Here is a 27,427-nt window from a genome sequence, read left to right as displayed (position 1 = left end):
CTACAGAACCATAAACAGACAATACACACTAGCCAAATATTTGACCAAGATAAGAAACAGCAAAAAGAAACTGACCCTGATGAAGTACAGGTTCATAGAGGCCATAGAGACTGGACACAGGCTGACCTGACTGCCCAGAGAGGACAGGCTCAGTGACCACAGCCTGGACACACACACTGGACACAGGCAGACCTGGCTGTCCAGAGAGGACAGGTTCAGTGACCACAGCCTGGACACACACACTGGACACAAGCAGACCTGGCTGTCCAGAGAGGACAGGTTCAGTGACCATAGCCTGGCCATAGAGACTGGACACAGGCAGACCTGGCTGCCCAGAGAGGACAGGCTGTGCTCCCACTGCCAGCGGGGAGAAATAGAGACAGAGGTGCACTTCCTACTGCACTGGGACAGATTCTCTGGGATTAGAGAAACATTCTTCCCGAAATTCAGAAATCTAATCCCAGAGTTCCCACACCTGCCAGAATCACAACGGGTCCCAATCCTACTGGGAGAGGGAGGAGGGAACTCAGCTGAACTGGCAGCCCAGTATGTGATCTCCTGTCACAGCCTGAGGAACAGTGAGTCCGTCTCCCAGTAATGCTCCATCTGTCTACAGTACAGTATATGTCAATATTTTATGATATGTCTTTGTTGTAAATGTCTGTAAATTTTGTTTTACTTTTATTTTTTGTTTTGTTTCATGTTAATTTTATTATTTTTATTTGCTTTGGTAACACTGATTGTACCCATCGATCATGCTAGTAAAGCACCTTGAATTGAATTGAATTGAGAATATCGCAGAGGCAGAGAGAGAGAATATCGCAGAGGCAGAGAGAGAGACTTGCTCTCCTGCTCACTAGGCAGGTGTGTGTGTGGACACACCCTTCTGCTCCGACACGCACAGGAGAGAGCAGGTGAGCAGCAGGAAAGTGTGACAGAGCGAGGGAGACAGAGAGAGGCACACACCGCACCGAGGCAGAGGAGCTGACAGGAGCACAGAGCACAGGACAGAGGCAGAGGAGGGTCTGGTCCACTGGGGACGAGCTGACAGCAGCACAGAGCACAGAGCACAGGACAGAGGCAGAGGAGGGTCTGGTCCACTGGGGACGAGCTGACAGCAGCACAGAGCACAGAGCACAGGACAGAGGCAGAGGAGGGTCTGGTCCACTGGGGACGAGCTGACAGGAGCACAGAGCACAGGACAGAGGCAGAGAAGGGTCTGGTCCACTGGGGACGAGCTGACAGCAGCACAGAGCACAGAGCACAGGACAGAGGCAGAGGAGGGTCTGGTCCACTGGGGACGAGCTGACAGGAGCACAGAGCACAGGACAGAGGCAGAGGAGGGTCTGGTCCACTGGGGACGAGCTGACAGCAGCACAGAGCACAGGACAGAGGCAGAGGAGGGTCTGGTCCACTGGGGACGAGCTGACAGGAGCACAGAGCACAGGACAGAGGCAGAGGAGGGTCTGGTCCACTGGGGACGAGCTGACAGCAGCACAGAGCACAGGACAGAGGCAGAGGAGGGTCTGGTCCACTGGGGACGAGCTGACAGGAGCACAGAGCACAGAGCACAGGACAGAGGCAGAGGAGGGTCTGATCCACTGGGGACGAGCTGACAGGAGCACAGAGCACAGAGCACAGGACAGAGGCAGAGGAGGGTCTGATCCACTGGGGACGAGCTGACAGGAGCACAGAGCACAGAGCACAGGACAGAGGCAGAGGAGGGTCTGGTCCACTGGGGACGAGCTGACAGCAGCACAGAGCACAGAGCACAGGACAGAGGCAGAGGAGGGTCTGGTCCACTGGGGACGAGCTGACAGGAGCACAGAGCACAGAGCACAGGACAGAGGCAGAGGAGGGTATCTGCAGGCTCGGCGTCGGTCTGGACTGCTCTGCAGGCCGCAGTGAGGAAGAATGCAGAGCTGGGTGCTGCTGTGCCTGTGTCTGTGGGGAGGCTGGGACTGGGTAAGTCAGCCCGGGGCTCGCCGGTCGCTCTCGCCCTGCGGGGGGCGGGCCTGTTCAAGAGCCGGGGTCCCCGGACAGGACACGCGAGAGCCATACACCGCCTTCAGCTTCACTGCTCGCTGGGGTGGGGGACAGCCCGACTCCTGGGGCCGGGGCTCAGTCGGGGCGCCCTGAGGGGGCACCTGCTCCTCAGCCTCGCCTGCTGAGCTCCGAGCGGGACTGGGGGCAGTCCGCCGTGTGAAATGTGGGGTAACGTGTACCCCTGGCTCGAGAGACAGCTGGCAAGGGGCCACTTCTCACAAGTGCGGCCTTGCCCATGTGCTCCGACCTGTACCCCTGAATCTGCACAGCACTGTGGGGTGTGGAATTTGGGGTAACGTGTGTTCCTGACTCTGAACAGCCCAGGGGGGTGTAGAATTTGGGGTAACGTGTGTTCGGTGTGGAATTTGGGGTAACGTGTGTTCCTGACTCTGAACAGCCCAGGGGGGTGTGGAATTTGGGATAACGTGTGTTCGGTGTGGAATTTGGGGTAACGTGTGTTCCTGACTCTGAACAGCCCAGGGGGGTGTGGAATTTGGGGTAACGTGTGCCCCTGATTTGTTGTTCCTGTTTCTCTGGGGCAGGAGTGGATCTGGAGAGCGCTGGACTGTAGGTCTAGTGTTTCCAGGTAACGAACACAAGAAGTCCTTTATGAGTCCAGACTCTCAGAGGGGCGTGACTCCATGGTGGTTTTGCACAGCTGAGACGGGTGTGTTCTACAGGAACCGGGCTTGAACTCTGTGGCCCAGGGAGAAGTTCAGTGAAGTGATGGGGAAACTGTGATCAGATCAAGGCAGGTGATCACAGGAGCTCAGACGTGGGGCTTTGTAGTTGTTCTGTAAAGGACGAACAATGGCATTATCAGAGAGCGAGGAAAAGAGGAAGAGAGATTAGGTAAATCACAAACCCACAGAGAGGTGACAGGAGGAGACAGCACTGCCTCACCCACTGGGAGACACACACAAGCACAACACAGACTGCAGAGGACAGGCTCAGTGACCGCAGGCTGGACACAGACACTGGACACAGGCAGACCTGGCTGGGGAACAGACTGTGAACTCAGTAATAAAAACACAGTGTGTGATTTCTGGTCCAGTCCAGTCTGGGTCACACTGTACCCCCACAGTCCAGAGATCGCCAGTCTGGGTCACACTGTAACCCCACAGTCCAGAGATCACCGGTCCAGTCTGGGTCACACTGTACCCCTACAGTCCAGAGATCACCGGTCCAGTCTGGGTCACACTGTAACCCCACAGTCCAGAGATCACTGGTCCAGTCTGGGTCACACTGTAACCCTACAGTCCAGAGATCACCGGTCCAGTCTGGGTCACACTGTACCCCTACAGTCCAGAGATCACTGGTCCAGTCTGGGTCACACTGTACCCCTACAGTCCAGAGATCGCCGGTCCAGTCTGGGTCACACTGTACCCCTCCAGTCCAGAGATCACTGGTCCAGTCTGGGTCACACTGTACCCCCACAGTCCAGAGACCAGTGGTCCAGTCTGGGTCACACTGTACCCCCACAGTCCAGAGACCAGTGGTCCAGTCTGGGTCACACTGTACCCCCACAGTCCAGAGACCAGTGGTCCAATACTGTATTGATGATCACCTGTGGCTGACTGTGTGTGTTTTTGTAGTTTTTAGAGTCCTGGACAGACACTTCACTCATAGAGCAAGACGAGAGACTCACATTGTTTGCAGGGCTGTGTGTATTTCCGAGTGACGAGAAGGGGTTGTAAAATAATTTCTTTCTCACGAGGAACCAAAGATTTATATAATTTATCAGAAATACCACAGTAAAGATCAAGGACCCTGCTGATAACCAGTGCTGGAATGCCTGCGGTGTTTATCAGATTAGCCTTCTCTCTTTTCAACCTGTCATTTTGTGACCTGGTGTTTTACAGCACAGAATCCTGTGTGTTAAGTTGTCATTCCTGGTTTATTGTTAGAATTTAGTGTCATGTTCACACGACTATAAAGCAGTGTATTTCACCCTTACTTTAAACTGTTCAGTGTCTGTAATCAATTAGGATTTATAGCAGGGCTGTCCATTCCTGGTCCTGGAGGGGTCAGTCAGTGTGTCTGCAGCAGGGCTGTCCAGTCCTGGTCCTGAAGGGGTCAGTGTGTCTGCAGCAGGGTGTCCAGTCCTGGTCCTGGAGGGGTCAGTGTGTCTGCAGCAGGGCTGTCCAGTCCTGGTCCTGGAGGGGTCAGTGTGTCTGCAGCAGGGCTGTCCAGTCCTGGTCCTGGAGGGGTCAGTCAGTGTGTCTGCAGCAGGGCTGTCCAGTCCTGGTCCTGGAGGGGTCAGTGTGTCTGCAGCAGGGCTGTCCAGTCCTGGTCCTGGAGGGGTCAGTGTGTCTGCAGCAGGGCTGTCCAGTCCTGGTCCTGGAGGGGTCAGTGTGTCTGCAGCAGGGCTGTCCAGTCCTGGTCCTGGAGGGGTCAGTCAGTGTGTCTGCAGCAGGGTGTCCAGTCCTGGTCCTTCTCCAGTGTCCGTGTCACTCTTTGTCAGCGCTCTGACTGGCCCCCAGCCTCGTCTGCATCTGTTAACACCACGCAAGTCCCGTCCGGTGTCCGGAGCGCCCGGGAGCAGGGAGAGACCACCCTGGGGTCACCTCTCCCTTCTGTCTCTCCAGTGCGCCTCCGGCGTCACGGCGCAGTCAACCACAACCAGAGCCCTGAGCACCACAACTACAGCCCTGAGCACCACAACTACAGCCAAGAGCACCGCAACCCTGAGCACCACAACTACAGCCAAGAGCACCGCAACCCTGAGCACCACAACTACAGCCAAGAGCACCGCAACCCTGAGCACCACAACTACAGCCAAGAGCACCGCAACCCCGAGCACCACAACTACAGCCAAGAGCACCGCAACCCCGAACACCACAACTACAGCCAAGAGCACCGCAACCCCGAACACCACAACTACAGCCAAGAGCACCACAGCCCCGAACACCACAACTACAGCCCTGAGCACCGCAGCCCTGAGCACCACCACGGAGATGACCACCACCCCAGCTCGTGAGTACAGGGGAGGGTTACAGGGCACCCCAGGGTCCTGCTCCGGCTCCAGCCTGGACCTGTGTCTGCGTGTCTGCGTGTGTCCTGTGATGGACTGGCCCTGGTGTGATGGGAAAAAAATGGATTTTGGACAAACAGAGAGATATAAAGGCACAGTGTGGTAAAGCACAGCTCTTCCAGAGATTTACTGTAGTAAATCACAGTATTGTCACAGTGCGGTAAAGCACAGCACTTCCAGACATTTACTACAGTAAATCACAGTACTGTCACAGTGTGGTAAAGCACAGCTCATCCGACATTTACTACAGTAAATCACAGTATTGTCACAGTGTAGTAAAGCACAGCTCTTCCAGACATTTACTACAGTAAATCACAATATTGTCACAGTGTGGTAAAGCACAGCTCATCCAACGTTTACTACAGTAAATCACAGTATTGTCACAGTGTAGTAAAGCACAGCTCTTCCAGACATTTACTACAGTAAATCACAGAATTGTCACGGTGTAGTAAAGCACAGCTCTTCCAGACATTCACTACAGTAAATCACAGAATTGTCACATTGTGGTAAAGCACAGCTCTTCCAGACATTTACTACAGTAAATCACAGAATTGTCACAGTGAGGTAAAGCACAGCTCTTCCAGACAGTTACTACAGTAAATCACAGTGTTGTCACAGCTCACACAGGTAAGTACTGCAGTAAATGGTGGTGTGATCCCAGCGTGATGCAGGAAGAGGACCGCTGTGAGACAGCTGTACTGGCGGGTCACCGGTCACCGCGCTGGGACAGAGAGGAGGACAGGAAGTCCAGTGAGCCAGCTGAGGACTGACCACTCATTCTCACCCTCAGCCAACTGCACCACCCAGTGGACCGTCACTACGACCACCATTGTGGGGGTGACCCAGGGGGGCTTCACTAACGCCACGGCCACCGGGAATGGGAAGAATTGGACTGAACCCATACAGAACCGAACCTTCACCTTCACGGACCTCAGTCCAGGCTGCACTTACAATATCACCCTCCACCAAGGAGCCTCAGACCACTGCTTCTCCAATTCCACAACAGGTGAGAGGGTCTCCAATAGCCCTCCTCTCTCTCAGTGCAGTATTCATGTACTGGAGTGTCCAGTCAGTGTGTCTGTATTAACCCCTCTCTCTCTCAGTGCAGTGTTCATGTACTGGAGTGTCCAGTCAGTGTGTCTGTATGAACCCCTCTCTCTCTCAGTGCAGTGTTCATGTACTGGAGTGTCCAGTCAGTGTGTCTGTATTAACCCCTCTCTCTCTCAGTGCAGTGTTCATGTACTGGAGTGTCCAGTCAGTGTGTGTGTATTAACCCCTCTCTCTCTCAGTGCAGTGTTAATGTACTGGAGTGTCCAGTCAGTGTGTCTGTATGAACCCCTCTCTCTCTCAGTGCAGTGTTCATGTACTGGAGTGTCCAGTCAGTGTGTCTGTATGAACCCCTCTCTCTCTCAGTGCAGTGTTAATGTACTGGAGTGTCCAGTCAGTGTGTCTGTATGAACCCCTCTCTCTCTCAGTGCAGTGTTCATGTACTGGAGTGTCCAGTCAGTGTGTCTGTATGAACCCCTCTCTCTCTCAGTGCAGTGTTCATGTACTGGAGTGTCCAGTCAGTGTGTCTGTATTAACCCCTCTCTCTCTCAGTGCAGTGTTCATGTACTGGAGTGTCCAGTCAGTGTGTCTGTATGAACCCTTCTCTCTCTCTCAGTGCAGTGTTCATGTACTGGAGTGTCCAGTCAGTGTGTCTGTATGAACCCTTCTCTCTCTCTCAGTGCAGTGTTAATGTACTGGAGTGTCCAGTCAGTGTGTCTGTATGAACCCCTCTCTCTCTCAGTGCAGTGTTCATGTACTGGAGTGTCCAGTCAGTGTGTCTGTATGAACCCCTCTCTCTCTCAGTGCAGTGTTCATGTACTATAACTTGCTTTTCTTTTCTCAGTTGCATCTATGGTTTCAAATCTGACACTGGACTCTGCGGTCACTGACAGTCTCAGTGTGTCCTGGACCGGAGCTCCTGGCTGTGTGACTGGGTACACTGTGTCCGTGAACCAGACGAGTCGCGTCTCTCAGCTGCTTCCGAACAAGACCCAGCTGTCCATCGGCGATCTGACTCCTGGCACAGTGTATGAGGTCAGAGTCGTCACCATGGGACAGGGAGAGCGCTCCGCCCCAGCCCCCCTCCTGGCCAGCACAGGTGAGGCTCGAGTGCGGCCGTTCGCCCTCTGGGCCCCCAGTGTCCAGTCCCCGGACCCTTGACCGCGGCTGTCCTCTGCCCTTGCAGCCCTGGACTGCGATGCCCAGAACTGGACAGTCGGCGAGAGCTCCCTGCAGGTGGAGGTCCTGCAGGGGTCCTTCCAGAGAGCCTCTGCCGTGAGGGGGGACAGCTCGGCCCTCAACGCCTCTTCCACGGGCACCACGGCCACCTTCTCCGGGCTGGAGCCCGGCTGCACGTACGTGGTGGCGCTCTGGAGCCGCCTGGACACCAGGCTGTGCGAGACGGAGCGGAGCCTGAGTGAGTGTCCCCCCTCCGGCGCACGCTGGTCTCCTCTGGAACCGGCCTGCCTGTCCCTGACAATGCGCCACTGTCTGTTACAGGTGCAGAGCCTGTGTCTAATGTCACAGTCCGCTCCTTGAGCACCACTGCGCTGGCCGCCAGCTGGCCGGGCGCCAGGGGCTGTGTCCAACAGTACAGAGTGTCGGTCAGTGGCCCTGACCTGCAGAGCTTCACCAAGACCACTACTGGCACTGCTCTGGACATCCCTGACCTGCAGCCTGGCTGTAACTACACTGTAGGGGTCACCACTGAGGGGGAGGGCAGAGACTCCACTGAGGTCACCAGCACAGCCGCTACCGGTGAGTCACCAGTTATAACAGCACAGTGACAGTGATCATCACTGTCTGACTGTCTGGTCTGTAGGACTTCAATATCACCCAGACTGGACCAGTGATCTCTGGACTGTAGGGGTACAGTGTGACCCAGACTGGACCGGCGATCTCTGGACTGTAGGGGTACAGTGTGACCCAGACTGGACCGGCGATCTCTGGACTGTAGGGGTACAGTGTGACCCAGACTGGACCGGCGATCTCTGGACTGTAGGGGTACAGTGTGACCCAGACTGGACCGGTGATCTCTGGACTGTAGGGGTACAGTGTGACCCAGACTGGACCGGTGATCTCTGGACTGTAGGGGTACAGTGTGACCCAGACTGGACCGGTGATCTCTGGACTGTAGGGGTACAGTGTGACCCAGACTGGACCGGTGATCTCTGGACTGTAGGGGTACAGTGTGACCCAGACTGGACCGGTGATCTCTGGACTGTAGGGGTACAGTGTGACCCAGACTGGACCGGCGATCTCTGGACTGTAGGGGTACAGTGTGACCCAGACTGGACCGGCGATCTCTGGACTGTGGGGGTACAGTGTGACCCAGACTGGACCATGATCTCTGGACTGTAGGGGTACAGTGTGACCAGACTGGACCGGCGATCTCTGGACTGGAGGGGTACAGTGTGACCCAGACTGGACCGGCGATCTCTGGACTGTAGGGGTACAGTGTGACCCAGACTGGACCGGCGATCTCTGGACTGTAGGGTTACAGTGTGACCCAGACTGGACCGGTGATCTCTGGACTGTAGGGGTACAGTGTGACCCAGACTGGACCGGCGATCTCTGGACTGTAGGGGTACAGTGTGACCCAGACTGGACCACTGATCTCTGGACTGTAGGGGTACAGTGTGACCCAGACTGGACCGGTGATCTCTGGACTGTAGGGGTACAGTGTGACCCAGACTGGACCGGCGATCTCTGGACTGTGGGGGTACAGTGTGACCCAGACTGGACCATGATCTCTGGACTGTAGGGGTACAGTGTGACCAGACTGGACCGGCGATCTCTGGACTGGAGGGGTACAGTGTGACCCAGACTGGACCGGCGATCTCTGGACTGTGGGGGTACAGTGTGACCCAGACTGGACCGGAGATCTCTGGACTGTGGGGTTACAATCGTCCTGAGTTAGAGCAGATTCAGTGTGCAGCAGCGTCTTCCGAACCAGCTACCTTGTCTCTCTCTCTCTTTTTCCCAGCTGCCATCACTCTCACATGATAAACAGTATTTTTCTCACAGTGACCCTGGGACTGTCCACTGTCCAGAGACCCCCTGTCTCTCTGCAGACTGACTGATTCTCTCTCACAGTGACCCTGGGACTGTCCACTGTCCAGAGACCTCCTGTCTCTCTGCAGACTGACTGATTCTCTCTCACAGTGACCCTGGGACTGTCCACTGTCCAGAGACCCATTGTCTCTCTGCAGACTGACTGATTCTCTCACACAGTGACCCTGGGACTGTCCACTGTCCAGAGACCTCCTGTCTCTCTGCAGACTGACTGATTCTCTCTCACAGTGACCCTGGGACTGTCCACTGTCCAGAGACCCCCTGTCTCTCTGCAGACTGACTGATTCTCTCTCACAGTGACCCTGGGACTGTCCACTGTCCAGAGACCTCCTGTCTCTCTGCAGACTGACTGATTCTCTCTCACAGTGACCCTGGGACTGTCCACTGTCCAGAGACCCCCTGTCTCTCTGCAGACTGACTGATTCTCTGTGACAGTGACCCTGGGACTGTCCACTGTCCAGAGACCCCCTGTCTCTCTGCAGACTGACTGATTCTCTCTCACAGTGACCCTGGGACTGTCCACTGTCCAGAGACCCCCTGTCTCTCTGCAGACTGACTGATTCTCTGTGACAGTGACCCTGGGACTGTCCACTGTCCAGAGACCCCCTGTCTCTCTGCAGACTGACTGATTCTCTCTCACAGTGACCCTGGGACTGTCCACTGTCCAGAGACCCCCTGTCTCTCTGCAGACTGACTGATTCTCTCACACAGTGACCCTGGGACTGTCAACTGTCCAGAGACCCCCTGTCTCTCTGCAGACTGACTGATTCTCTGTGACAGTGACCCTGGGACTGTCCACTGTCCAGAGACCTCCTGTCTCTCTGCAGACTGACTGATTCTCTCTCACAGTGACCCTGGGACTGTCCACTGTCCAGAGACCTCCTGTCTCTCTGCAGACTGACTGATTCTCTCTCACAGTGACCCTGGGACTGTCCACTGTCCAGAGACCCCCTGTCTCTCTGCAGACTGACTGATTCTCTCTCACAGTGACCCTGGGACTGTCCACTGTCCAGAGACCTCCTGTCTCTCTGCAGACTGACTGATTCTCTCTCACAGTGACCCTGGGACTGTCCACTGTCCAGAGACCCCCTGTCTCTCTGCAGACTGACTGATTCTCTCTCACAGTGACCCTGGGACTGTCCACTGTCCAGAGACCCCCTGTCTCTCTGCAGACTGACTGATTCTCTCTCACAGTGACCCTGGGACTGTCCACTGTCCAGAGACCCCCTGTCTCTCTGCAGACTGACTGATTCTCTCTCACAGTGACCCTGGGACTGTCCACTGTCCAGAGACCCCCTGTCTCTCTGCAGACTGACTGATTCTCTCTCACAGTGACCCTGGGACTGTCCACTGTCCAGAGACCCCCTGTCTCTCTGCAGACTGACTGATTCTCTGTGACAGTGACCCTGGGACTGTCCACTGTCCAGAGACCCGCTGTCTCTCTGCAGACTGACTGATTCTCTCTCACAGTGACCCTGGGACTGTCCACTGTCCAGAGACCCCCTGTCTCTCTGCAGACTGACTGATTCTCTCTCACAGTGACCCTGGGACTGTCCACTGTCCAGAGACCCCCTGTCTCTCTGCAGACTGACTGATTCTCTCTCACAGTGACCCTGGGACTGTCCACTGTCCAGAGACCTCCTGTCTCTCTGCAGACTGACTGATTCTCTCTCACAGTGACCCTGGGACTGTCCACTGTCCAGAGACCCCCTGTCTCTCTGCAGACTGACTGATTCTCTCTCACAGTGACCCTGGGACTGTCCACTGTCCAGAGACCCCCTGTCTCTCTGCAGACTGACTGATTCTCTGTGACAGTGACCCTGGGACTGTCCACTGTCCAGAGACCCCCTGTCTCTCTGCAGACTGACTGATTCTCTCTCACAGTGACCCTGGGACTGTCCACTGTCCAGAGACCCCCTGTCTCTCTGCAGACTGACTGATTCTCTGTGACAGTGACCCTGGGACTGTCCACTGTCCAGAGACCCCCTGTCTCTCTGCAGACTGACTGATTCTCTCTCACAGTGACCCTGGGACTGTCCACTGTCCAGAGACCCCCTGTCTCTCTGCAGACTGACTGATTCTCTCACACAGTGACCCTGGGACTGTCAACTGTCCAGAGACCCCCTGTCTCTCTGCAGACTGACTGATTCTCTGTGACAGTGACCCTGGGACTGTCCACTGTCCAGAGACCTCCTGTCTCTCTGCAGACTGACTGATTCTCTCTCACAGTGACCCTGGGACTGTCCACTGTCCAGAGACCTCCTGTCTCTCTGCAGACTGACTGATTCTCTCTCACAGTGACCCTGGGACTGTCCACTGTCCAGAGACCCCCTGTCTCTCTGCAGACTGACTGATTCTCTCTCACAGTGACCCTGGGACTGTCCACTGTCCAGAGACCTCCTGTCTCTCTGCAGACTGACTGATTCTCTCTCACAGTGACCCTGGGACTGTCCACTGTCCAGAGACCCCCTGTCTCTCTGCAGACTGACTGATTCTCTCTCACAGTGACCCTGGGACTGTCCACTGTCCAGAGACCCCCTGTCTCTCTGCAGACTGACTGATTCTCTCTCACAGTGACCCTGGGACTGTCCACTGTCCAGAGACCCCCTGTCTCTCTGCAGACTGACTGATTCTCTCTCACAGTGACCCTGGGACTGTCCACTGTCCAGAGACCCCCTGTCTCTCTGCAGACTGACTGATTCTCTCTCACAGTGACCCTGGGACTGTCCACTGTCCAGAGACCCCCTGTCTCTCTGCAGACTGACTGATTCTCTGTGACAGTGACCCTGGGACTGTCCACTGTCCAGAGACCCGCTGTCTCTCTGCAGACTGACTGATTCTCTCTCACAGTGACCCTGGGACTGTCCACTGTCCAGAGACCCCCTGTCTCTCTGCAGACTGACTGATTCTCTCTCACAGTGACCCTGGGACTGTCCACTGTCCAGAGACCCCCTGTCTCTCTGCAGACTGACTGATTCTCTCTCACAGTGACCCTGGGACTGTCCACTGTCCAGAGACCTCCTGTCTCTCTGCAGACTGACTGATTCTCTCTCACAGTGACCCTGGGACTGTCCACTGTCCAGAGACCCCCTGTCTCTCTGCAGACTGACTGATTCTCTCTCACAGTGACCCTGGGACTGTCCACTGTCCAGAGACCCCCTGTCTCTCTGCAGACTGACTGATTCTCTCTCACAGTGACCCTGGGACTGTCCACTGTCCAGAGACCCCCTGTCTCTCTGCAGACTGACTGATTCTCTGTGACAGTGACCCTGGGACTGTCCACTGTCCAGAGACCCCCTGTCTCTCTGCAGACTGACTGATTCTCTCTCACAGTGACCCTGGGACTGTCCACTGTCCAGAGACCTCCTGTCTCTCTGCAGACTGACTGATTCTCTCTCACAGTGACCCTGGGACTGTCCACTGTCCAGAGACCCCCTGTCTCTCTGCAGACTGACTGATTCTCTCTCACAGTGACCCTGGGACTGTCCACTGTCCAGAGACCTCCTGTCTCTCTGCAGACTGACTGATTCTCTCTCACAGTGACCCTGGGACTGTCCACTGTCCAGAGACCCCCTGTCTCTCTGCAGACTGACTGATTCTCTCTCACAGTGACCCTGGGATTGTCCACTGTCCAGAGACCCCCTGTCTCTCTGCAGACTGACTGATTCTCTCTCACAGTGACCCTGGGACTGTCCACTGTCCAGAGACCTCCTGTCTCTCTGCAGACTGACTGATTCTCTGTGACAGTGACCCTGGGACTGTCCACTGTCCAGAGACCCCCTGTCTCTCTGCAGACTGACTGATTCTCTCTCACAGTGACCCTGGGACTGTCCACTGTCCAGAGACCCCCTGTCTCTCTGCAGACTGACTGATTCTCTCTCACAGTGACCCTGGGACTGTCCACTGTCCAGAGACCTCCTGTCTCCCTGCAGACTGACTGATTCTCTCTCACAGTGACCCTGGGACTGTCCACTGTCCAGAGACCTCCTGTCTCTCTGCAGACTGACTGATTCTCTGTGACAGTGACCCTGGGACTGTCCACTGTCCAGAGACCTCCTGTCTCTCTGCAGACTGACTGATTCTCTGTGACAGTGACCCTGGGACTGTCCACTGTCCAGAGACCCCCTGTCTCTCTGCAGACTGACTGATTCTCTCTCACAGTGACCCTGGGACTGTCCACTGTCCAGAGACCCCCTGTCTCTCTGCAGACTGACTGATTCTCTCTCACAGTGACCCTGGGACTGTCCACTGTCCAGAGACCTCCTGTCTCCCTGCAGACTGACTGATTCTCTCTCACAGTGACCCTGGGACTGTCCACTGTCCAGAGACCTCCTGTCTCTCTGCAGACTGACTGATTCTCTGTGACAGTGACCCTGGGACTGTCCACTGTCCAGAGACCCCCTGTCTCTCTGCAGACTGACTGATTCTCTCTCACAGTGACCCTGGGACTGTCCACTGTCCAGAGACCCCCTGTCTCTCTGCAGACTGACTGATTCTCTCTCACAGTGACCCTGGGACTGTCCACTGTCCAGAGACCCCCTGTCTCTCTGCAGACTGACTGATTCTCTCTCACAGTGAACCTGGGACTGTCCACTGTCCAGAGACCTCCTGTCTCTCTGCAGACTGACTGATTCTCTCTCACAGTGACCCTGGGACTGTCCACTGTCCAGAGACCCCCTGTCTCTCTGCAGACTGACTGATTCTCTCTCACAGTGACCCTGGGACTGTCCACTGTCCAGAGACCTCCTGTCTCTCTGCAGACTGACTGATTCTCTGTGACAGTGACCCTGGGACTGTCCACTGTCCAGAGACCCCCTGTCTCTCTGCAGACTGACTGATTCTCTGTGACAGTGACCCTGGGACTGTCCACTGACCAGAGAACTCCTGTCTCTCTGCAGACTGACTGATTCTCTGTCACAGTGACCCTGGGACTGTCCACTGTCCAGAGACCCCCTGTCTCTCTGCAGACTGACTGATTCTCTCTCACAGTGACCCTGGGACTGTCCACTGTCCAGAGACCTCCTGTCTCTCTGCAGACTGACTGATTCTCTCTCACAGTGACCCTGGGACTGTCCACTGTCCAGAGACCCCCTGTCTCTCTCACATGGATGATCCAGTAGCTCCCCTCCCTGGTCGATATCCCAGCCCGGCTCCTCTCAGTTGGAGGATGATGGGAGTGAACGACCGGGCGAGCTCGAGGTGGGCAGGCGGAGTCAGCGCCGCGTCGCCGTGCCAGCAGCGCAGCAGCAGGGGGCGACACTGCGGGGTCTGATCCGCTGTGCAGGCGCCTCGCCGTCGCCCCCTGGCTGTGGAGCGGGGAGTGGCAGTCCGTAAGGGAGAGCCCACGGCGCTGGGGTGCAGCGGCCCGGCCAGGCGCGAGCCCAGCGGGGAGCGGGGGGGGGTCCCCACGAGCCTCACCGCCTCCGTCTCTGTGCTCCAGACCCGGACAGCGTGGGCTCCCTGTCCTGCCAGCCCCTCTCGGGGGGGTACAGCCTGCGCCTGAGCTGGACGGCGCCCAGGGGGGTGTGGACGGGGCTGGAGGTGAGGGTCTCGGGGAGACCCCAGCTGCAGGAGGTTGGTCACCAGGACTGGGTGGACATCACCGGACTGCAGCCGGCCCGGGATTACGACATCGCAGTGACCACCCTCTCCGGGACCCGGAGGAGCACCGCGGTCAGCTGGAGGTGCCAGACAGACCCCACTGGTGAGTGGAGACCCCACCAGGAAACACTGGATTTGTGCCAATTAACACGGCAGTGTTACTCACAATTACGCAGAAACAAAGACACAGAGTCAGCCTGTAAGCAGAGAGAACCCCCTTCTCTCTCAGCCCTGTGTCCAGTCAGTGTGTCTGTATGAACCCCTCTCTCTCTCAGTGCAGTGTTAATGTACTGGAGTGTCCAGTCAGTGTGTCTGTATGAACCCCTCTCTCTCTCAGTGCAGTGTTAATGTACTGGAGTGTCCAGTCAGTGTGTCTGTATGAACCCCTCTCTCTCAGTGCAGTGTTCATGTACTGGAGTGTCCAGTCAGTGTGTCTGTATGAACCCCTCTCTCTCTCAGTGCAGTGTTAATGTACTGGAGTGTCCAGTCAGTGTGTCTGTATGAACCCCTCTCTCTCTCAGTGCAGTGTTCATGTACTGGAGTGTCCAGTCAGTGTGTCTGTATTAACCCCTCTCTCTCAGTGCAGTGTTCATGTACTGGAGTGTCCAGTCAGTGTGTCTGTATTAACCCCTCTCTCTCTCAGTGCAGTGTTCATGTACTGGAGTGTCCAGTCAGTGTGTCTGTATGAACCCCTCTCTCTCTCAGTGCAGTGTTAATGTACTGGAGTGTCCAGTCAGTGTGTCTGTATGAACCCCTCTCTCTCTCAGTGCAGTGTTCATGTACTGGAGTGTCCAGTCAGTGTGTCTGTATTAACCCCTCTCTCTCAGTGCAGTGTTCATGTACTGGAGTGTCCAGTCAGTGTGTCTGTATGAACCCCTCTCTCTCTCAGTGCAGTGTTCATGTACTGGAGTGTCCAGTCAGTGTGTCTGTATGAACCCCTCTCTCTCTCAGTGCAGTGTTCATGTACTGGAGTGTCCAGTCAGTGTTTCTGTATGAACCCCTCTCTCTCAGTGCAGTGTTCATGTACTGGAGTGTCCAGTCAGTGTGTCTGTATTAACCCCTCTCTCTCTCAGTGCAGTGTTCATGTACTGGAGTGTCCAGTCAGTGTGTGTATTAACCCCTCTCTCTCTCAGTGCAGTGTTCATGTACTGGAGTGTCCAGTCAGTGTGTCTGTATGAACCCCTCTCTCTCTCAGTGCAGTGTTCATGTACTGGAGTGTCCAGTCAGTGTGTCTGTATGAACCCCTCTCTCTCTCAGTGCAGTGTTCATGTACTGGAGTGTCCAGTCAGTGTGTGTGTATTAACCCCTCTCTCTCTCAGTGCAGTGTTCATGTACTGGAGTGTCCAGTCAGTGTGTGTGTATTAACCCCTCTCTCTCTCAGTGCAGTGTTCATGTACTGGAGTGTCCAGTCAGTGTGTCTGTATGAACCCCTCTCTCTCTCAGTGCAGTGTTAGTGTACTGGAGTGTCCAGTCAGTGTGTGTGTATTAACCCCTCTCTCTCAGTGCAGTGTTCATGTACTGGAGTGTCCAGTCAGTGTGTGTGTATTAACCCCTCTCTCTCTCAGTGCAGTGTTCATGTACTGGAGTGTCCAGTCAGTGTGTCTGTATGAACCCCTCTCTCTCTCAGTGCAGTGTTCATGTACTGGAGTGTCCAGTCAGTGTGTGTGTATTAACCCCTCTCTCTCTCAGTGCAGTGTTAATGTACTGGAGTGTCCAGTCAGTGTGTCTGTATTAACCCCTCTCTCTCTCAGTGTTAATGTACTGGAGTGTCCAGTCAGTGTGTCTGTATTAACCCCTCTCTCTCTCAGTGCAGTGTTAATGTACTGGAGTGTCCAGTCAGTGTGTCTGTATTAACCCCTCTCTCTCAGTGCAGTGTTAATGTACTGGAGTGTCCAGTCAGTGTGTGTGTATGAACCCCTCTCTCTCTCAGTGCAGTGTTCATGTACTGGAGTGTCCAGTCAGTGTGTGTGTATTAACCCCTCTCTCTCTCAGTGCAGTGTTAATGTACTGGAGTGTCCAGTTAGTGTGTCTGTATGAACCCCTCTCTCTCTCAGTGCAGTGTTCATGTACTGGAGTGTCCAGTCAGTGTGTCTGTATGAACCCCTCTCTCTCTCAGTGCAGTGTTAATGTACTGGAGTGTCCAGTCAGTGTGTCTGTATGAACCCCTCTCTCTCTCAGTGCAGTGTTCATGTACTGGAGTGTCCAGTCAGTGTGTCTGTATGAACCCCTCTCTCTCTCAGTGCAGTGTTCATGTACTGGAGTGTCCAGTCAGTGTGTCTGTATTAACCCCTCTCTCTCAGTGCAGTGTTCATGTACTGGAGTGTCCAGTCAGTGTGTCTGTATGAACCCCTCTCTCTCTCAGTGCAGTGTTCATGTACTGGAGTGTCCAGTCAGTGTGTCTGTATGAACCCCTCTCTCTCTCAGTGCAGTGTTCATGTACTGGAGTGTCCAGTCAGTGTTTCTGTATGAACCCCTCTCTCTCAGTGCAGTGTTCATGTACTGGAGTGTCCAGTCAGTGTGTCTGTATTAACCCCTCTCTCTCTCAGTGCAGTGTTCATGTACTGGAGTGTCCAGTCAGTGTGTGTATTAACCCCTCTCTCTCTCAGTGCAGTGTTCATGTACTGGAGTGTCCAGTCAGTGTGTCTGTATGAACCCCTCTCTCTCTCAGTGCAGTGTTCATGTACTGGAGTGTCCAGTCAGTGTGTCTGTATGAACCCCTCTCTCTCTCAGTGCAGTGTTCATGTACTGGAGTGTCCAGTCAGTGTGTGTGTATTAACCCCTCTCTCTCTCAGTGCAGTGTTCATGTACTGGAGTGTCCAGTCAGTGTGTGTGTATTAACCCCTCTCTCTCTCAGTGCAGTGTTCATGTACTGGAGTGTCCAGTCAGTGTGTCTGTATGAACCCCTCTCTCTCTCAGTGCAGTGTTAGTGTACTGGAGTGTCCAGTCAGTGTGTGTGTATTAACCCCTCTCTCTCAGTGCAGTGTTCATGTACTGGAGTGTCCAGTCAGTGTGTGTGTATTAACCCCTCTCTCTCTCAGTGCAGTGTTCATGTACTGGAGTGTCCAGTCAGTGTGTCTGTATGAACCCCTCTCTCTCTCAGTGCAGTGTTCATGTACTGGAGTGTCCAGTCAGTGTGTGTGTATTAACCCCTCTCTCTCTCAGTGCAGTGTTAATGTACTGGAGTGTCCAGTCAGTGTGTCTGTATTAACCCCTCTCTCTCTCAGTGTTAATGTACTGGAGTGTCCAGTCAGTGTGTCTGTATTAACCCCTCTCTCTCTCAGTGCAGTGTTAATGTACTGGAGTGTCCAGTCAGTGTGTCTGTATTAACCCCTCTCTCTCAGTGCAGTGTTAATGTACTGGAGTGTCCAGTCAGTGTGTGTGTATGAACCCCTCTCTCTCTCAGTGCAGTGTTCATGTACTGGAGTGTCCAGTCAGTGTGTGTGTATTAACCCCTCTCTCTCTCAGTGCAGTGTTAATGTACTGGAGTGTCCAGTTAGTGTGTCTGTATGAACCCCTCTCTCTCTCAGTGCAGTGTTCATGTACTGGAGTGTCCAGTCAGTGTGTCTGTATGAACCCCTCTCTCTCTCAGTGCAGTGTTAATGTACTGGAGTGTCCAGTCAGTGTGTCTGTATGAACCCCTCTCTCTCTCAGTGCAGTGTTCATGTACTGGAGTGTCCAGTCAGTGTGTCTGTATGAACCCCTCTCTCTCTCTCAGTGCAGTGTTAATGTACTGGAGTGTCCAGTCAGTGTGTGTGTATTAACCCCTCTCTCTCTCAGTGCAGTGTTAATGTACTGGAGTGTCCAGTCAGTGTGTCTGTATTAACCCCTCTCTCTCTCTCTCAGTGCAGTGTTCATGTACTGGAGTGTCCAGTCAGTGTGTCTGTATGAACCCCTCTCTCTCTCTCAGTGCAGTGTTCATGTACTGGAGTGTCCAGTCAGTGTGTCTGTATTAACCCCTCTCTCTCTCAGTGCAGTGTTAATGTACTGGAGTGTCCAGTCAGTGTGTCTGTATTAACCCCTCTCTCTCTCTCTCAGTGCAGTGTTCATGTACTGGAGTGTCCAGTCAGTGTGTCTGTATGAACCCCTCTCTCTCTCAGTGCAGTGTTCATGTACTGGAGTGTCCAGTCAGTGTGTCTGTATTAACCCCTCTCTCTCTCAGTGCAGTGTTCATGTACTGGAGTGTCCAGTCAGTGTGTCTGTATGAACCCCTCTCTCTCTCTCAGTGCAGTGTTAATGTACTGGAGTGTCCAGTCAGTGTGTCTGTATGAACCCCTCTCTCTCTCAGTGCAGTGTTAATGTACTGGAGTGTCCAGTCAGTGTGTCTGTATTAACCCCTCTCTCTCTCTCTCAGTGCAGTGTTCATGTACTGGAGTGTCCAGTCAGTGTGTCTGTATGAACCCCTCTCTCTCTCAGTGCAGTGTTCATGTACTGGAGTGTCCAGTCAGTGTGTCTGTATTAACCCCTCTCTCTCTCAGTGCAGTGTTCATGTACTGGAGTGTCCAGTCAGTGTGTCTGTATGAACCCCTCTCTCTCTCTCAGTGCAGTGTTAATGTACTGGAGTGTCCAGTCAGTGTGTCTGTATGAACCCCTCTCTCTCTCAGTGCAGTGTTAATGTACTGGAGTGTCCAGTCAGTGTGTCTGTATGAACCCCTCTCTCTCTCAGTGCAGTGTTCATGTACTGGAGTGTCCAGTCAGTGTGTCTGTATTAACCCCTCTCTCTCTCTCAGTGCAGTGTTCATGTACTGGAGTGTCCAGTCAGTGTGTCTGTATGAACCCCTCTCTCTCAGTGCAGTGTTAATGTACTGGAGTGTCCAGTCAGTGTGTCTGTATTAACCCCTCTCTCTCTGTAGGAGTGATAGCAGGCTCAGTGATTGGAATTCTGCTGCTGGTCATTCTTGTGGTCTTCCTTGTGCTGTTCGTTATGAGGAGACAGCCTGACCCGATGAGGTACGTGCTGCCGTCTGTGAGGGGGGGCTGGAGGTGAGGAGGTGAAAACAAACTAGGTATCGCCTTCAACAGCATGGCTTGGCAGCGCGTTCCACGCCCCCGCCGCCCTTAGTGTAAAGCAGCCCATGCTGTCCGGGTTAGAGGAAGCTCGTTCCAGACCCCAGTTTTAAATGCCCCCCCCCCACGCAGCCGCCACCCGTGTCCTCGGGTTCGACCCCCTGTCGTTCGTTGTGCGGCCACCGACCCGCGCGGCGAACGGTCTCCTGAAGCCGGATCGGACCCCACCGGTGCCCCAGGTGAACACCTTTCAGCTGTGCGGGTCGGGCCCTGATCGGGCGACTCTCACCCCCCCCCCCCTCTCTCCAGGTGGAAGACCTTCGGATTGTCCCGCCTGACCGGCCGGAACATGCAGTGAGTCCAGCACGCCGGCCTCTGCTCGCCCGGGTTTCTGGGGGTGTCCCCCAGTCCCCACACACCGGGGAAGCCCGGCTCGACCACAGCTGGCCACTGGGGGCAGTGCAGCACCGTTCAGGGTCCTGGGGGAGCAGGAGTCTATCCCAGCAAGCAATGGGGCAAGGCAGGGTACAGCCTGGGTGGGACGACAGTCCATCACAGGACGCACACACACACACACACACACACACACACACACACACACACCAGGGCCAGTCCATCACAGGACGCACACACACACACACACACACACACACACCAGGGCCAGTCCATCACAGGACACACACACACACACACACACACACACACACACACCAGGGCCAGTTCTCCCAGATGACAACTAACTTACCAGCATGTCTGTGCACTTTGGGAGTAAAACCACGGGGAGAACATACAGACTCCACCCAGACAGCACCCCAGGAATCGAACCCGAGCGATGCCAACCTCTCTGCCCCTTGATATCCCAGCACTCTTAATGTAACGATCCCCACACGGGAGTGCGGCTCTTGGCCCTGCACCAGTCCGTTCATCAGGCCGTGAGAGCCCTGTGGGCTCGGACCGGGACAGAGGGGTGTGGGGGCTCCCCGAGAGCCTCCGGTCGGTAACTCTGTGATCCGTGCTCTCCTGCGCAGGAACGTTCCCCTCGGGACATTCGCAGACCACGTCGAGCGCATGAGCCGCGACGAAGACAAGGACTTCAGCACGGAATACGAGGTGACGTCTCTGTGTGTCTCAGGGTCTCCCTGTCTCTGTGTGTCTCAGGGTCTCCCTGTCCCTGTGTGTCTCAGGGTCCGTCTGTCCCTGTGTGTCTCAGGGTCCGTCTGTCCCTGTGTGTCTCAGGGTCCGTCTGTCTCTGTGTGTCTCAGGGTCCGTCTGTCTCAGGGTCTGTCTGTCCCTGTGTGTCTCAGGGTCTCTCTCTCTCTGTGTTTCTCAGAGCCTCAGTGATGTCGGAACAGAACAAACCTGCAAAGCAGCTTCGACTCCAGACAACAAGGCTAAGAATCGATTCACAAACGTCCTGCCCTGTAAGTCTGTCAGGTGCTTAAGTCCAAATATCATGGAGGAGGTGATCAGTACTGCAGATCTCCAGGTGTCAGTGTGAGCAGGAGTGTGGAGGAGGTGATCAGTACTGCAGATCTCCAGGTGTCAGTGTGATCAGGAGTGTGGAGGAGGTGATCAGTACTGCAGATCTCCAGGTGTCAGTGTGAGCAGGAGTGTGGAGGAGGTGATCAGTACTGTAGATCTCCAGGTGTCAGTGTGATCAGGAGTGTGGAGGAGGTGATCAGTACTGCAGATCTCCAGGTGTCAGTGTGAGCAGGAGTGTGGAGGAGGTGATCAGTACTGTAGATCTCCAGGTGTCAGTGTAAACAGGAGTGTGGAGGAGGTGACCAGTACTGTAGATCTCCAGGTGTCAGTGTGAGCAGGAGTGTGGAGGAGGTGATCAGTACTGTAGATCTCCAGGTGTCAGTGTGAGCAGGAGTGTGGAGGAGGTGATCAGTACTGTAGATCTCCAGGTGTCAGTGTGAGCAGGAGTGTGGAGGAGGTGATCAGTACTGTAGATCTCCAGGTGTCAGTGTAAACAGGAGTGTGGAGGAGGTGACCAGTACTGTAGATCTCCAGGTGTCAGTGTGAGCAGGAGTGTGGAGAAGGTGATCAGTACTGTAGATCTCCAGGTGTCAGTGTGAGCAGGAGTGTGGAGGAGGTGATCAGTACTGTAGATCTCCAGGTGTCAGTGTGAGCAGGAGTGTGGAGGAGGTGATCATTACTGTAGATCTCCAGGTGTCAGTGTGAGCAGGAGTGTGGAGGAGGTGATCAGTACTGTAGATCTCCAGGTGTCAGTGTGAGCAGGAGTGTGGAGGAGGTGATCAGTACTGTAGATCTCCAGGTGTCAGTGTGAGCAGGAGTGTGGAGGAGGTGATCATTACTGTAGATCTCCAGGTGTCAGTGTGAGCAGGAGTGTGGAGGAGGTGATCAGTACTGTAGATCTCCAGGTGTCAGTGTGAGCAGGAGCGTGGAGGAGGTGATCACTACTGTAGATCTCCAGGTGTCAGTGTGAGCAGGAATGTGGAGGAGGTGATCAGTAGACTTTAGATCTACAGTGTGAACAGACTGCAGATCTAGAGAAAGGTATAGACATTGTTGAGAATGGTGTAGTTTTCTCCTGTTTCTACCATAGGGTGGGTGTGAAATGCTGGAATTGAAATGAATCTGATAGTAGGACAGAACACAGCAGTGACTGGAATCTCTAATGTCTGTTCCCTCAGATGACCGGTCACGTGTTAAACTCAGCCTGATAAATAATGACCCTCATTCAGATTATATCAACGCCAACTACATGCCTGTAAGTCTTCTGTCATGGGGTGTAACATCAAAGATCTCATTCAATCATTTCCTCTCTACCCTGTGCTTTTGTGTTACTCTCAGTGCAGTGTTAATGTACTGGAGTGTCCAGTCAGTGTGTCTGTATTAACCCCTCTCTCTCTCAGTGCAGTGTTCATGTACTGGAGTGTCCAGTCAGTGTGTGTGTATTAACCCCTCTCTCTCTCAGTGCAGTGTTAATGTACTGGAGTGTCCAGTCAGTGTGTCTGTATGAACCCCTCTCTCTCTCAGTGCAGTGTTCATGTACTGGAGTGTCCAGTCAGTGTGTGTGTATTAACCCCTCTCTCTCTCAGTGCAGTGTTCATGTACTGGAGTGTCCAGTCAGTGTGTGTGTATTAACCCCTCTCTCTCTCAGGGCTACAGCAGTAAGAGGGAGTATATCGCAGCTCAGGGTCCTCTCCCGAACACAGTGGTAGATTTCTGGAGGATGATCTGGGAGCAGAGGGTGGAGGCTGTGGTCATGCTGACTAGCTGCATGGAGGGAGGCAAGGTGAGCCGGCTGCAGATTGCACCTGCAGGTGGAGGAGTGTGTGAGAGTCTGCAGACCCTTCATGAACGGTCTCCACCGCCCGCCCAGACAGACACACAGAGTGTGCTGCTTGACTGCCCTCTCCGCGCAGGTGAAGTGTGAGCAGTACTGGCCCCTGGACTACACCCCCTGCACGTATGGGGACGTCTCGGTCACCGTCAGCTCGGAGACGAAGGAGAGCGACTGGACCCTGAGAGACTTCACTGTCAAACACGTCAGTGCCCCTGCCCTTGTCCCTGCCCTTGTCCTTGTCTCTGTCCTTGTCTCTGTCCTTGTCCCTGTCCCTGCCCTTGTCCCTGCCCTTGGCTTTGTGTCACGCCTTGCCCTTGTCCCTGTCCCTGCCCTTGTCCCTGTCCCTGCCCTTGTCCTTGTCCCTTGCCCTTGTCTCTGCCCTTGTCTCTGCCCTTGTCCCTGTCCTTGGCTTTGTGTCACGCCTTGCCCTTGTCCCTGTCCCTGTCCCTGTCCTTGTCTCTTGTCCCTTGCCCTTGTCCCTTGCCCCTTGCCCTTGTCCCTGTCCTTGGCTTTGTGTCACGCCTTGTCCCTGTCCCTGTCCCTGTCCTTGTCCCTTGTCCCTGCCCTTGTCCCTGTGCACCTGCCCCTGGCTCTCGGCTTCGCCCTGCCGCGCCCTGCGCGTGTGTCAATCGCTCCCTGGACCGGCCGCAGCGCTAACGAGCTCCCATCTCGTCCCGCGTGACGAGAAGCCACCGACTGCCCACCGAACCGGACCCCGTAGTCGGGGCTTCGGCGAGGCCAGGTGGGCTTCCGGTTGTGGGTTCGAATCCCGAGCGGGACGCTGCTGCCCTCCCTGCGGGATTTTATTCCGAAGAGGATTCCAGCGCCACCCCTGTCCTCCGGTGCCTCACGGGGCAGGAGCGCGCTGCTTCCTGAAAGCCTGGCCCGGGGCAGGTCCGCCGCCCCTCGTCTCGAACCCGTGGCGCTCCGAGCGGCCCACGAGATCCGGGCCACACGGCGTGACGACCCGGGCGGGCGGGGCGTCGGTCCCGCCTGCGCCCCCTCGGCCTCCTGGGGCGTTTTAGACCAGAGGTGGCTCCCCGTCCACCCCCGGGCCCACACTGGGCGGTCCGCAGTCCCTGCTGGGTTTCTCTCCGCCCTGCTCCGGGTTCTGGCCTCTGTTCTGCCCCCGGCTGGCTCGGGTCTGGGGTCTCGGGTCTGGGGTCTGGGGTCTGGGGTCTCGGGTCTCGGGTCTCGGGTCTCGGGTCTCGGGTCTCGGGTCTGGGGTCTGGGGTCTGGGGTCTGGGGTCTGGGGTCTCGGGTCTGGCGTCTGGCGCCTGGCGTCTGGCGTCTCGGGTCTCGGGTCTCGGGTCTCGGGTCTCGGGTCTCGGGTCTCGGGTCTCCGGTCTGGGGTCTGGGGTCTGGGGTCTCGGGTCTGGGGTCTGGGGTCTCGGGTGGGGTCTGGGGTCTGGGGTCTGGCGTCTCGGGTCTGGCGTCTCGGGTCTCGGGTCTCGTGTCTAGGGTCTGGGGTCTGGGGTCCCGGGTCTGGGGTCTGGGGTCTGGCGTCTGGCGTCTGGCGTCTGGCGTCTCGGGTCTCGGGTCTCGGGTCTCGGGTCTCGGGTCTCGGGTCTCGGGTCTGGGGTCTGGGGTCTGGGGTCTGGGGTCTCGGGTCTGGGGTCTCGTGTCTCGTGTCTCGTGTCTCGTGTCTCGTGTCTCGTGTCTCGGCTCTGGGCTCTGCTCGCTCCCTGCTGCGGCCTGACCGCCTTTCGGGCCGTACCAGCCTGTCCTCTCCCTGCACCCTCCTGCTGTCTCCTGCCCTGTCGCTTCTCTTCGCCAAGACCGGCGGTTCTGAGCCTCGCGGAACCCGCCGGCCGAACCCGGAGCGAAGCCGGGTTCCCTTCTCCTTCCACCGAGCTGCCCAGCGCGACAGACGGTGACCAGCTCTCCCTGCGCCAGCAGGTCAGCGCCGAGACGCGCGCGGTCAAACACTTCCACTTCGTGGCCTGGCCGGACCACGGGACACCCCTGTCCACAGAACCGGTGACCCGGTTCCGAGGGCTGATCCGACAGCACATAGAGAGGAGCTGCACAGGTGTTCCAACACTGGTCCACTGCAGGTACTGTGTGTCTGTATGAACCCCTCTCTCTCTCAGTGCAGTGTTAATGTACTGGAGTGTCCAGTCAGTGTGTGTGTATTAACCCCTCTCTCTCAGTGCAGTGTTCATGTACTGGAGTGTCCAGTCAGTGTGTCTGTATTAACCCCTCTCTCTCTCAGTGCAGTGTTAATGTACTGGAGTGTCCAGTCAGTGTGTCTGTATTAACCCCTCTCTCTCTCAGTGCAGTGTTCATGTACTGGAGTGTCCAGTCAGTGTGTCTGTATGAACCCCTCTCTCTCTCAGTGCAGTGTTCATGTACTGGAGTGTCCAGTCAGTGTGTCTGTATTAACCCCTCTCTCTCTCTCTCTCTCTCGCAGTGCTGGTGTAGGGCGGACAGGTACTTTAATCGCCCTGGATGTTCTCCTGCAGCAGATGGAGGAAGAAAAGACACTGGGGGTCAAAGCCTTTGTCCACAAGATGAGGCTCCACAGGCCTCTCATGGTGCAGACAGAGGTGAGACCAACACTGTGATACAGATACTGTATACTGTCACACAGTAACGGACTGATAGACCTACTGATACACTCTCTTAGTGCAGTGTTCATGTACTGGAGTGTCCAGTCAGTGTGTCTGTATTAACCCCTCTCTCTCTCAGTGCAGTGTTCATGTACTGGAGTGTCTCGTCAGTGTGTCTGTATTAACCCCTCTCTCTCTCAGTGCAGTGTTCATGTACTGGAGTGTCCAGTCAGTGTGTGTGTATTAACCCCTCTCTCTCTCAGTGCAGTGTTCATGTACTGGAGTGTCCAGTCAGTTTGTGTGTATTAACCCCTCTCTCTCTCAGTGCAGTGTTCATGTACTGGAGTGTCCAGTCAGTGTGTGTGTATTAACCCCTCTCTCTCTCAGTGCAGTGTTCATGTACTGGAGTGTCCAGTCAGTGTGTCTGTATTAACCCCTCTCTCTCTCAGTGCAGTGTTAATGTACTGGAGTGTCCAGTCAGTGTGTGTGTATTAACCCCTCTCTCTCTCAGTGCAGTGTTCATGTACTGGAGTGTCCAGTCAGTGTGAACCCCTCTCTCTCTCAGTGCAGTGTTCATGTACTGGAGTGTCCAGTCGGGGTGTCTGTACTAACCTGGCCGTCTCCGCGTTCAGGTTCAGTACATCTTCCTGCACCAGTGTCTGCTCAACGTCCTGCGGTCCAGGGCGGCGCCGGGGCGGGAGGAGATCCTGTACGAGAACATGCTCTACATGAACGCCACCGCGCTGCAGGAGCTCGGCCCGCCCGGCCAGGACGCCTGCTGAGGCCCGCGAGACGCCCGCGAGACGACCGCGCTTCGCCTGGCCCTGCTTCTGATCCGCCCTCTCCTCTAGCTCTGCAGCCCTTCGCCCCTCTTGCTGGTCCTGTGACTCGCAGCCCGCGGGTCCCGGGTCCGAACCTTCTGCGTGGAGCGCGCACGTTCTCCCAGGTGACCTCCCAGCTGCCTCGGACACACTGCCCCGCCCGCGCCTGACCGCTGCGATCCTCATCCCCCCATCATGCCTCTCTGCAGGGGGACAGCTGAACCCCCAGGACTGGTCCTGATGCTCCGTGCCCGACTCTCGGAGAAGATCCCACCTCCCGCTCCCCTGAACACACACACACACACACACACACACACACACACACACACACACACACACACCAGGGCCAGTCCATCACAGGGCACACACACACACACACACACACACACACACACACACACACACACACACACACACACTCACCAGGGCCAGTCTGTCACAGGACACACACACACACACACACCAGGGCCAGTCCATCGCAGGACACACACACACACACACACACACACACACACACACACACACACACACACACACACACACACACACACACACCCCATCAGTGTTTCTGGGCGGTTGCCGGTTGCTGTAAAACAAACGCCCGGCCCGAAACGAGGGGACCCGTGGACTGGACTGGAGTGGACGAGACAGGACAGGCCGGCCCGGCCCGTCGCCACCTCATCGGAACCGGCGGAACCGGCGCCGGGATCACGGGCCAGATCGCAGCTCCGTCTGCTGCTGCTGTGACCCAGCCAGGCCGGTTCCGCGGCCTGCAGCCCAGGAGGACACGGGTGGGACACCCCACACCCACGGGGCACCGAGGAACGGCTTTTTTTTTCTTCTCTTTAACCGAAACGCGTGTTTGCGGTCCTGGGGCCCGGGGCTCCCAGTCACGAACCGGCAATAAATAATTCCTCTTCCCGCGATGGCA

The 27,427-nt window shown here is 55.6% G+C and overlaps 1 protein-coding gene across 1 annotated transcript; it reads left to right on the top strand.

Annotated features, from left to right (window-relative positions):
* Window positions 1-843: 843 nt before the first annotated feature.
* On the top strand, window positions 844-27,427 carry LOC148654272 (receptor-type tyrosine-protein phosphatase H-like). The gene is made up of 17 exons (XM_088646250.1): window positions 844-1,965; window positions 4,635-5,022; window positions 5,871-6,086; window positions 6,972-7,226; window positions 7,314-7,544; window positions 7,628-7,885; window positions 14,643-14,906; window positions 19,654-19,750; window positions 20,117-20,161; window positions 20,836-20,917; window positions 21,138-21,228; window positions 22,468-22,544; window positions 22,938-23,072; window positions 23,203-23,325; window positions 25,023-25,180; window positions 25,537-25,672; window positions 26,308-27,427. The coding sequence occupies exons 1-17, from the start codon at window positions 1,915-1,917 to the stop codon at window positions 26,455-26,457; spliced, it is 2,757 nt and encodes a 918-aa protein (XP_088502376.1). The 5' UTR covers window positions 844-1,914; the 3' UTR covers window positions 26,458-27,427.

This window comes from Lepisosteus platostomus, chromosome 9 (assembly GCF_059453375.1).
Source record: "Lepisosteus platostomus isolate fLepPlt1 chromosome 9, fLepPlt1.hap1, whole genome shotgun sequence".
NCBI lineage: Eukaryota > Metazoa > Chordata > Actinopteri > Semionotiformes > Lepisosteidae > Lepisosteus > Lepisosteus platostomus.
This window is presented reverse-complemented; position numbering and strand designations above follow the sequence as displayed.

Bases quoted from the DNA above. Each gene is read 5' to 3' on its own strand.
- LOC148654272 (XM_088646250.1), top strand. From the start codon at position 1,915: ATGCAGAGCTGGGTGCTGCTGTGCCTGTGTCTGTGGGGAGGCTGGGAC. The intron at 20,918-21,137 runs GTGACGTCTCTG...TGTGTTTCTCAG, and splicing joins ACTTCAGCACGGAATACGAG to AGCCTCAGTGATGTCGGAAC. The intron at 25,181-25,536 runs GTACTGTGTGTC...TCTCTCTCGCAG, and splicing joins CCAACACTGGTCCACTGCAG to TGCTGGTGTAGGGCGGACAG.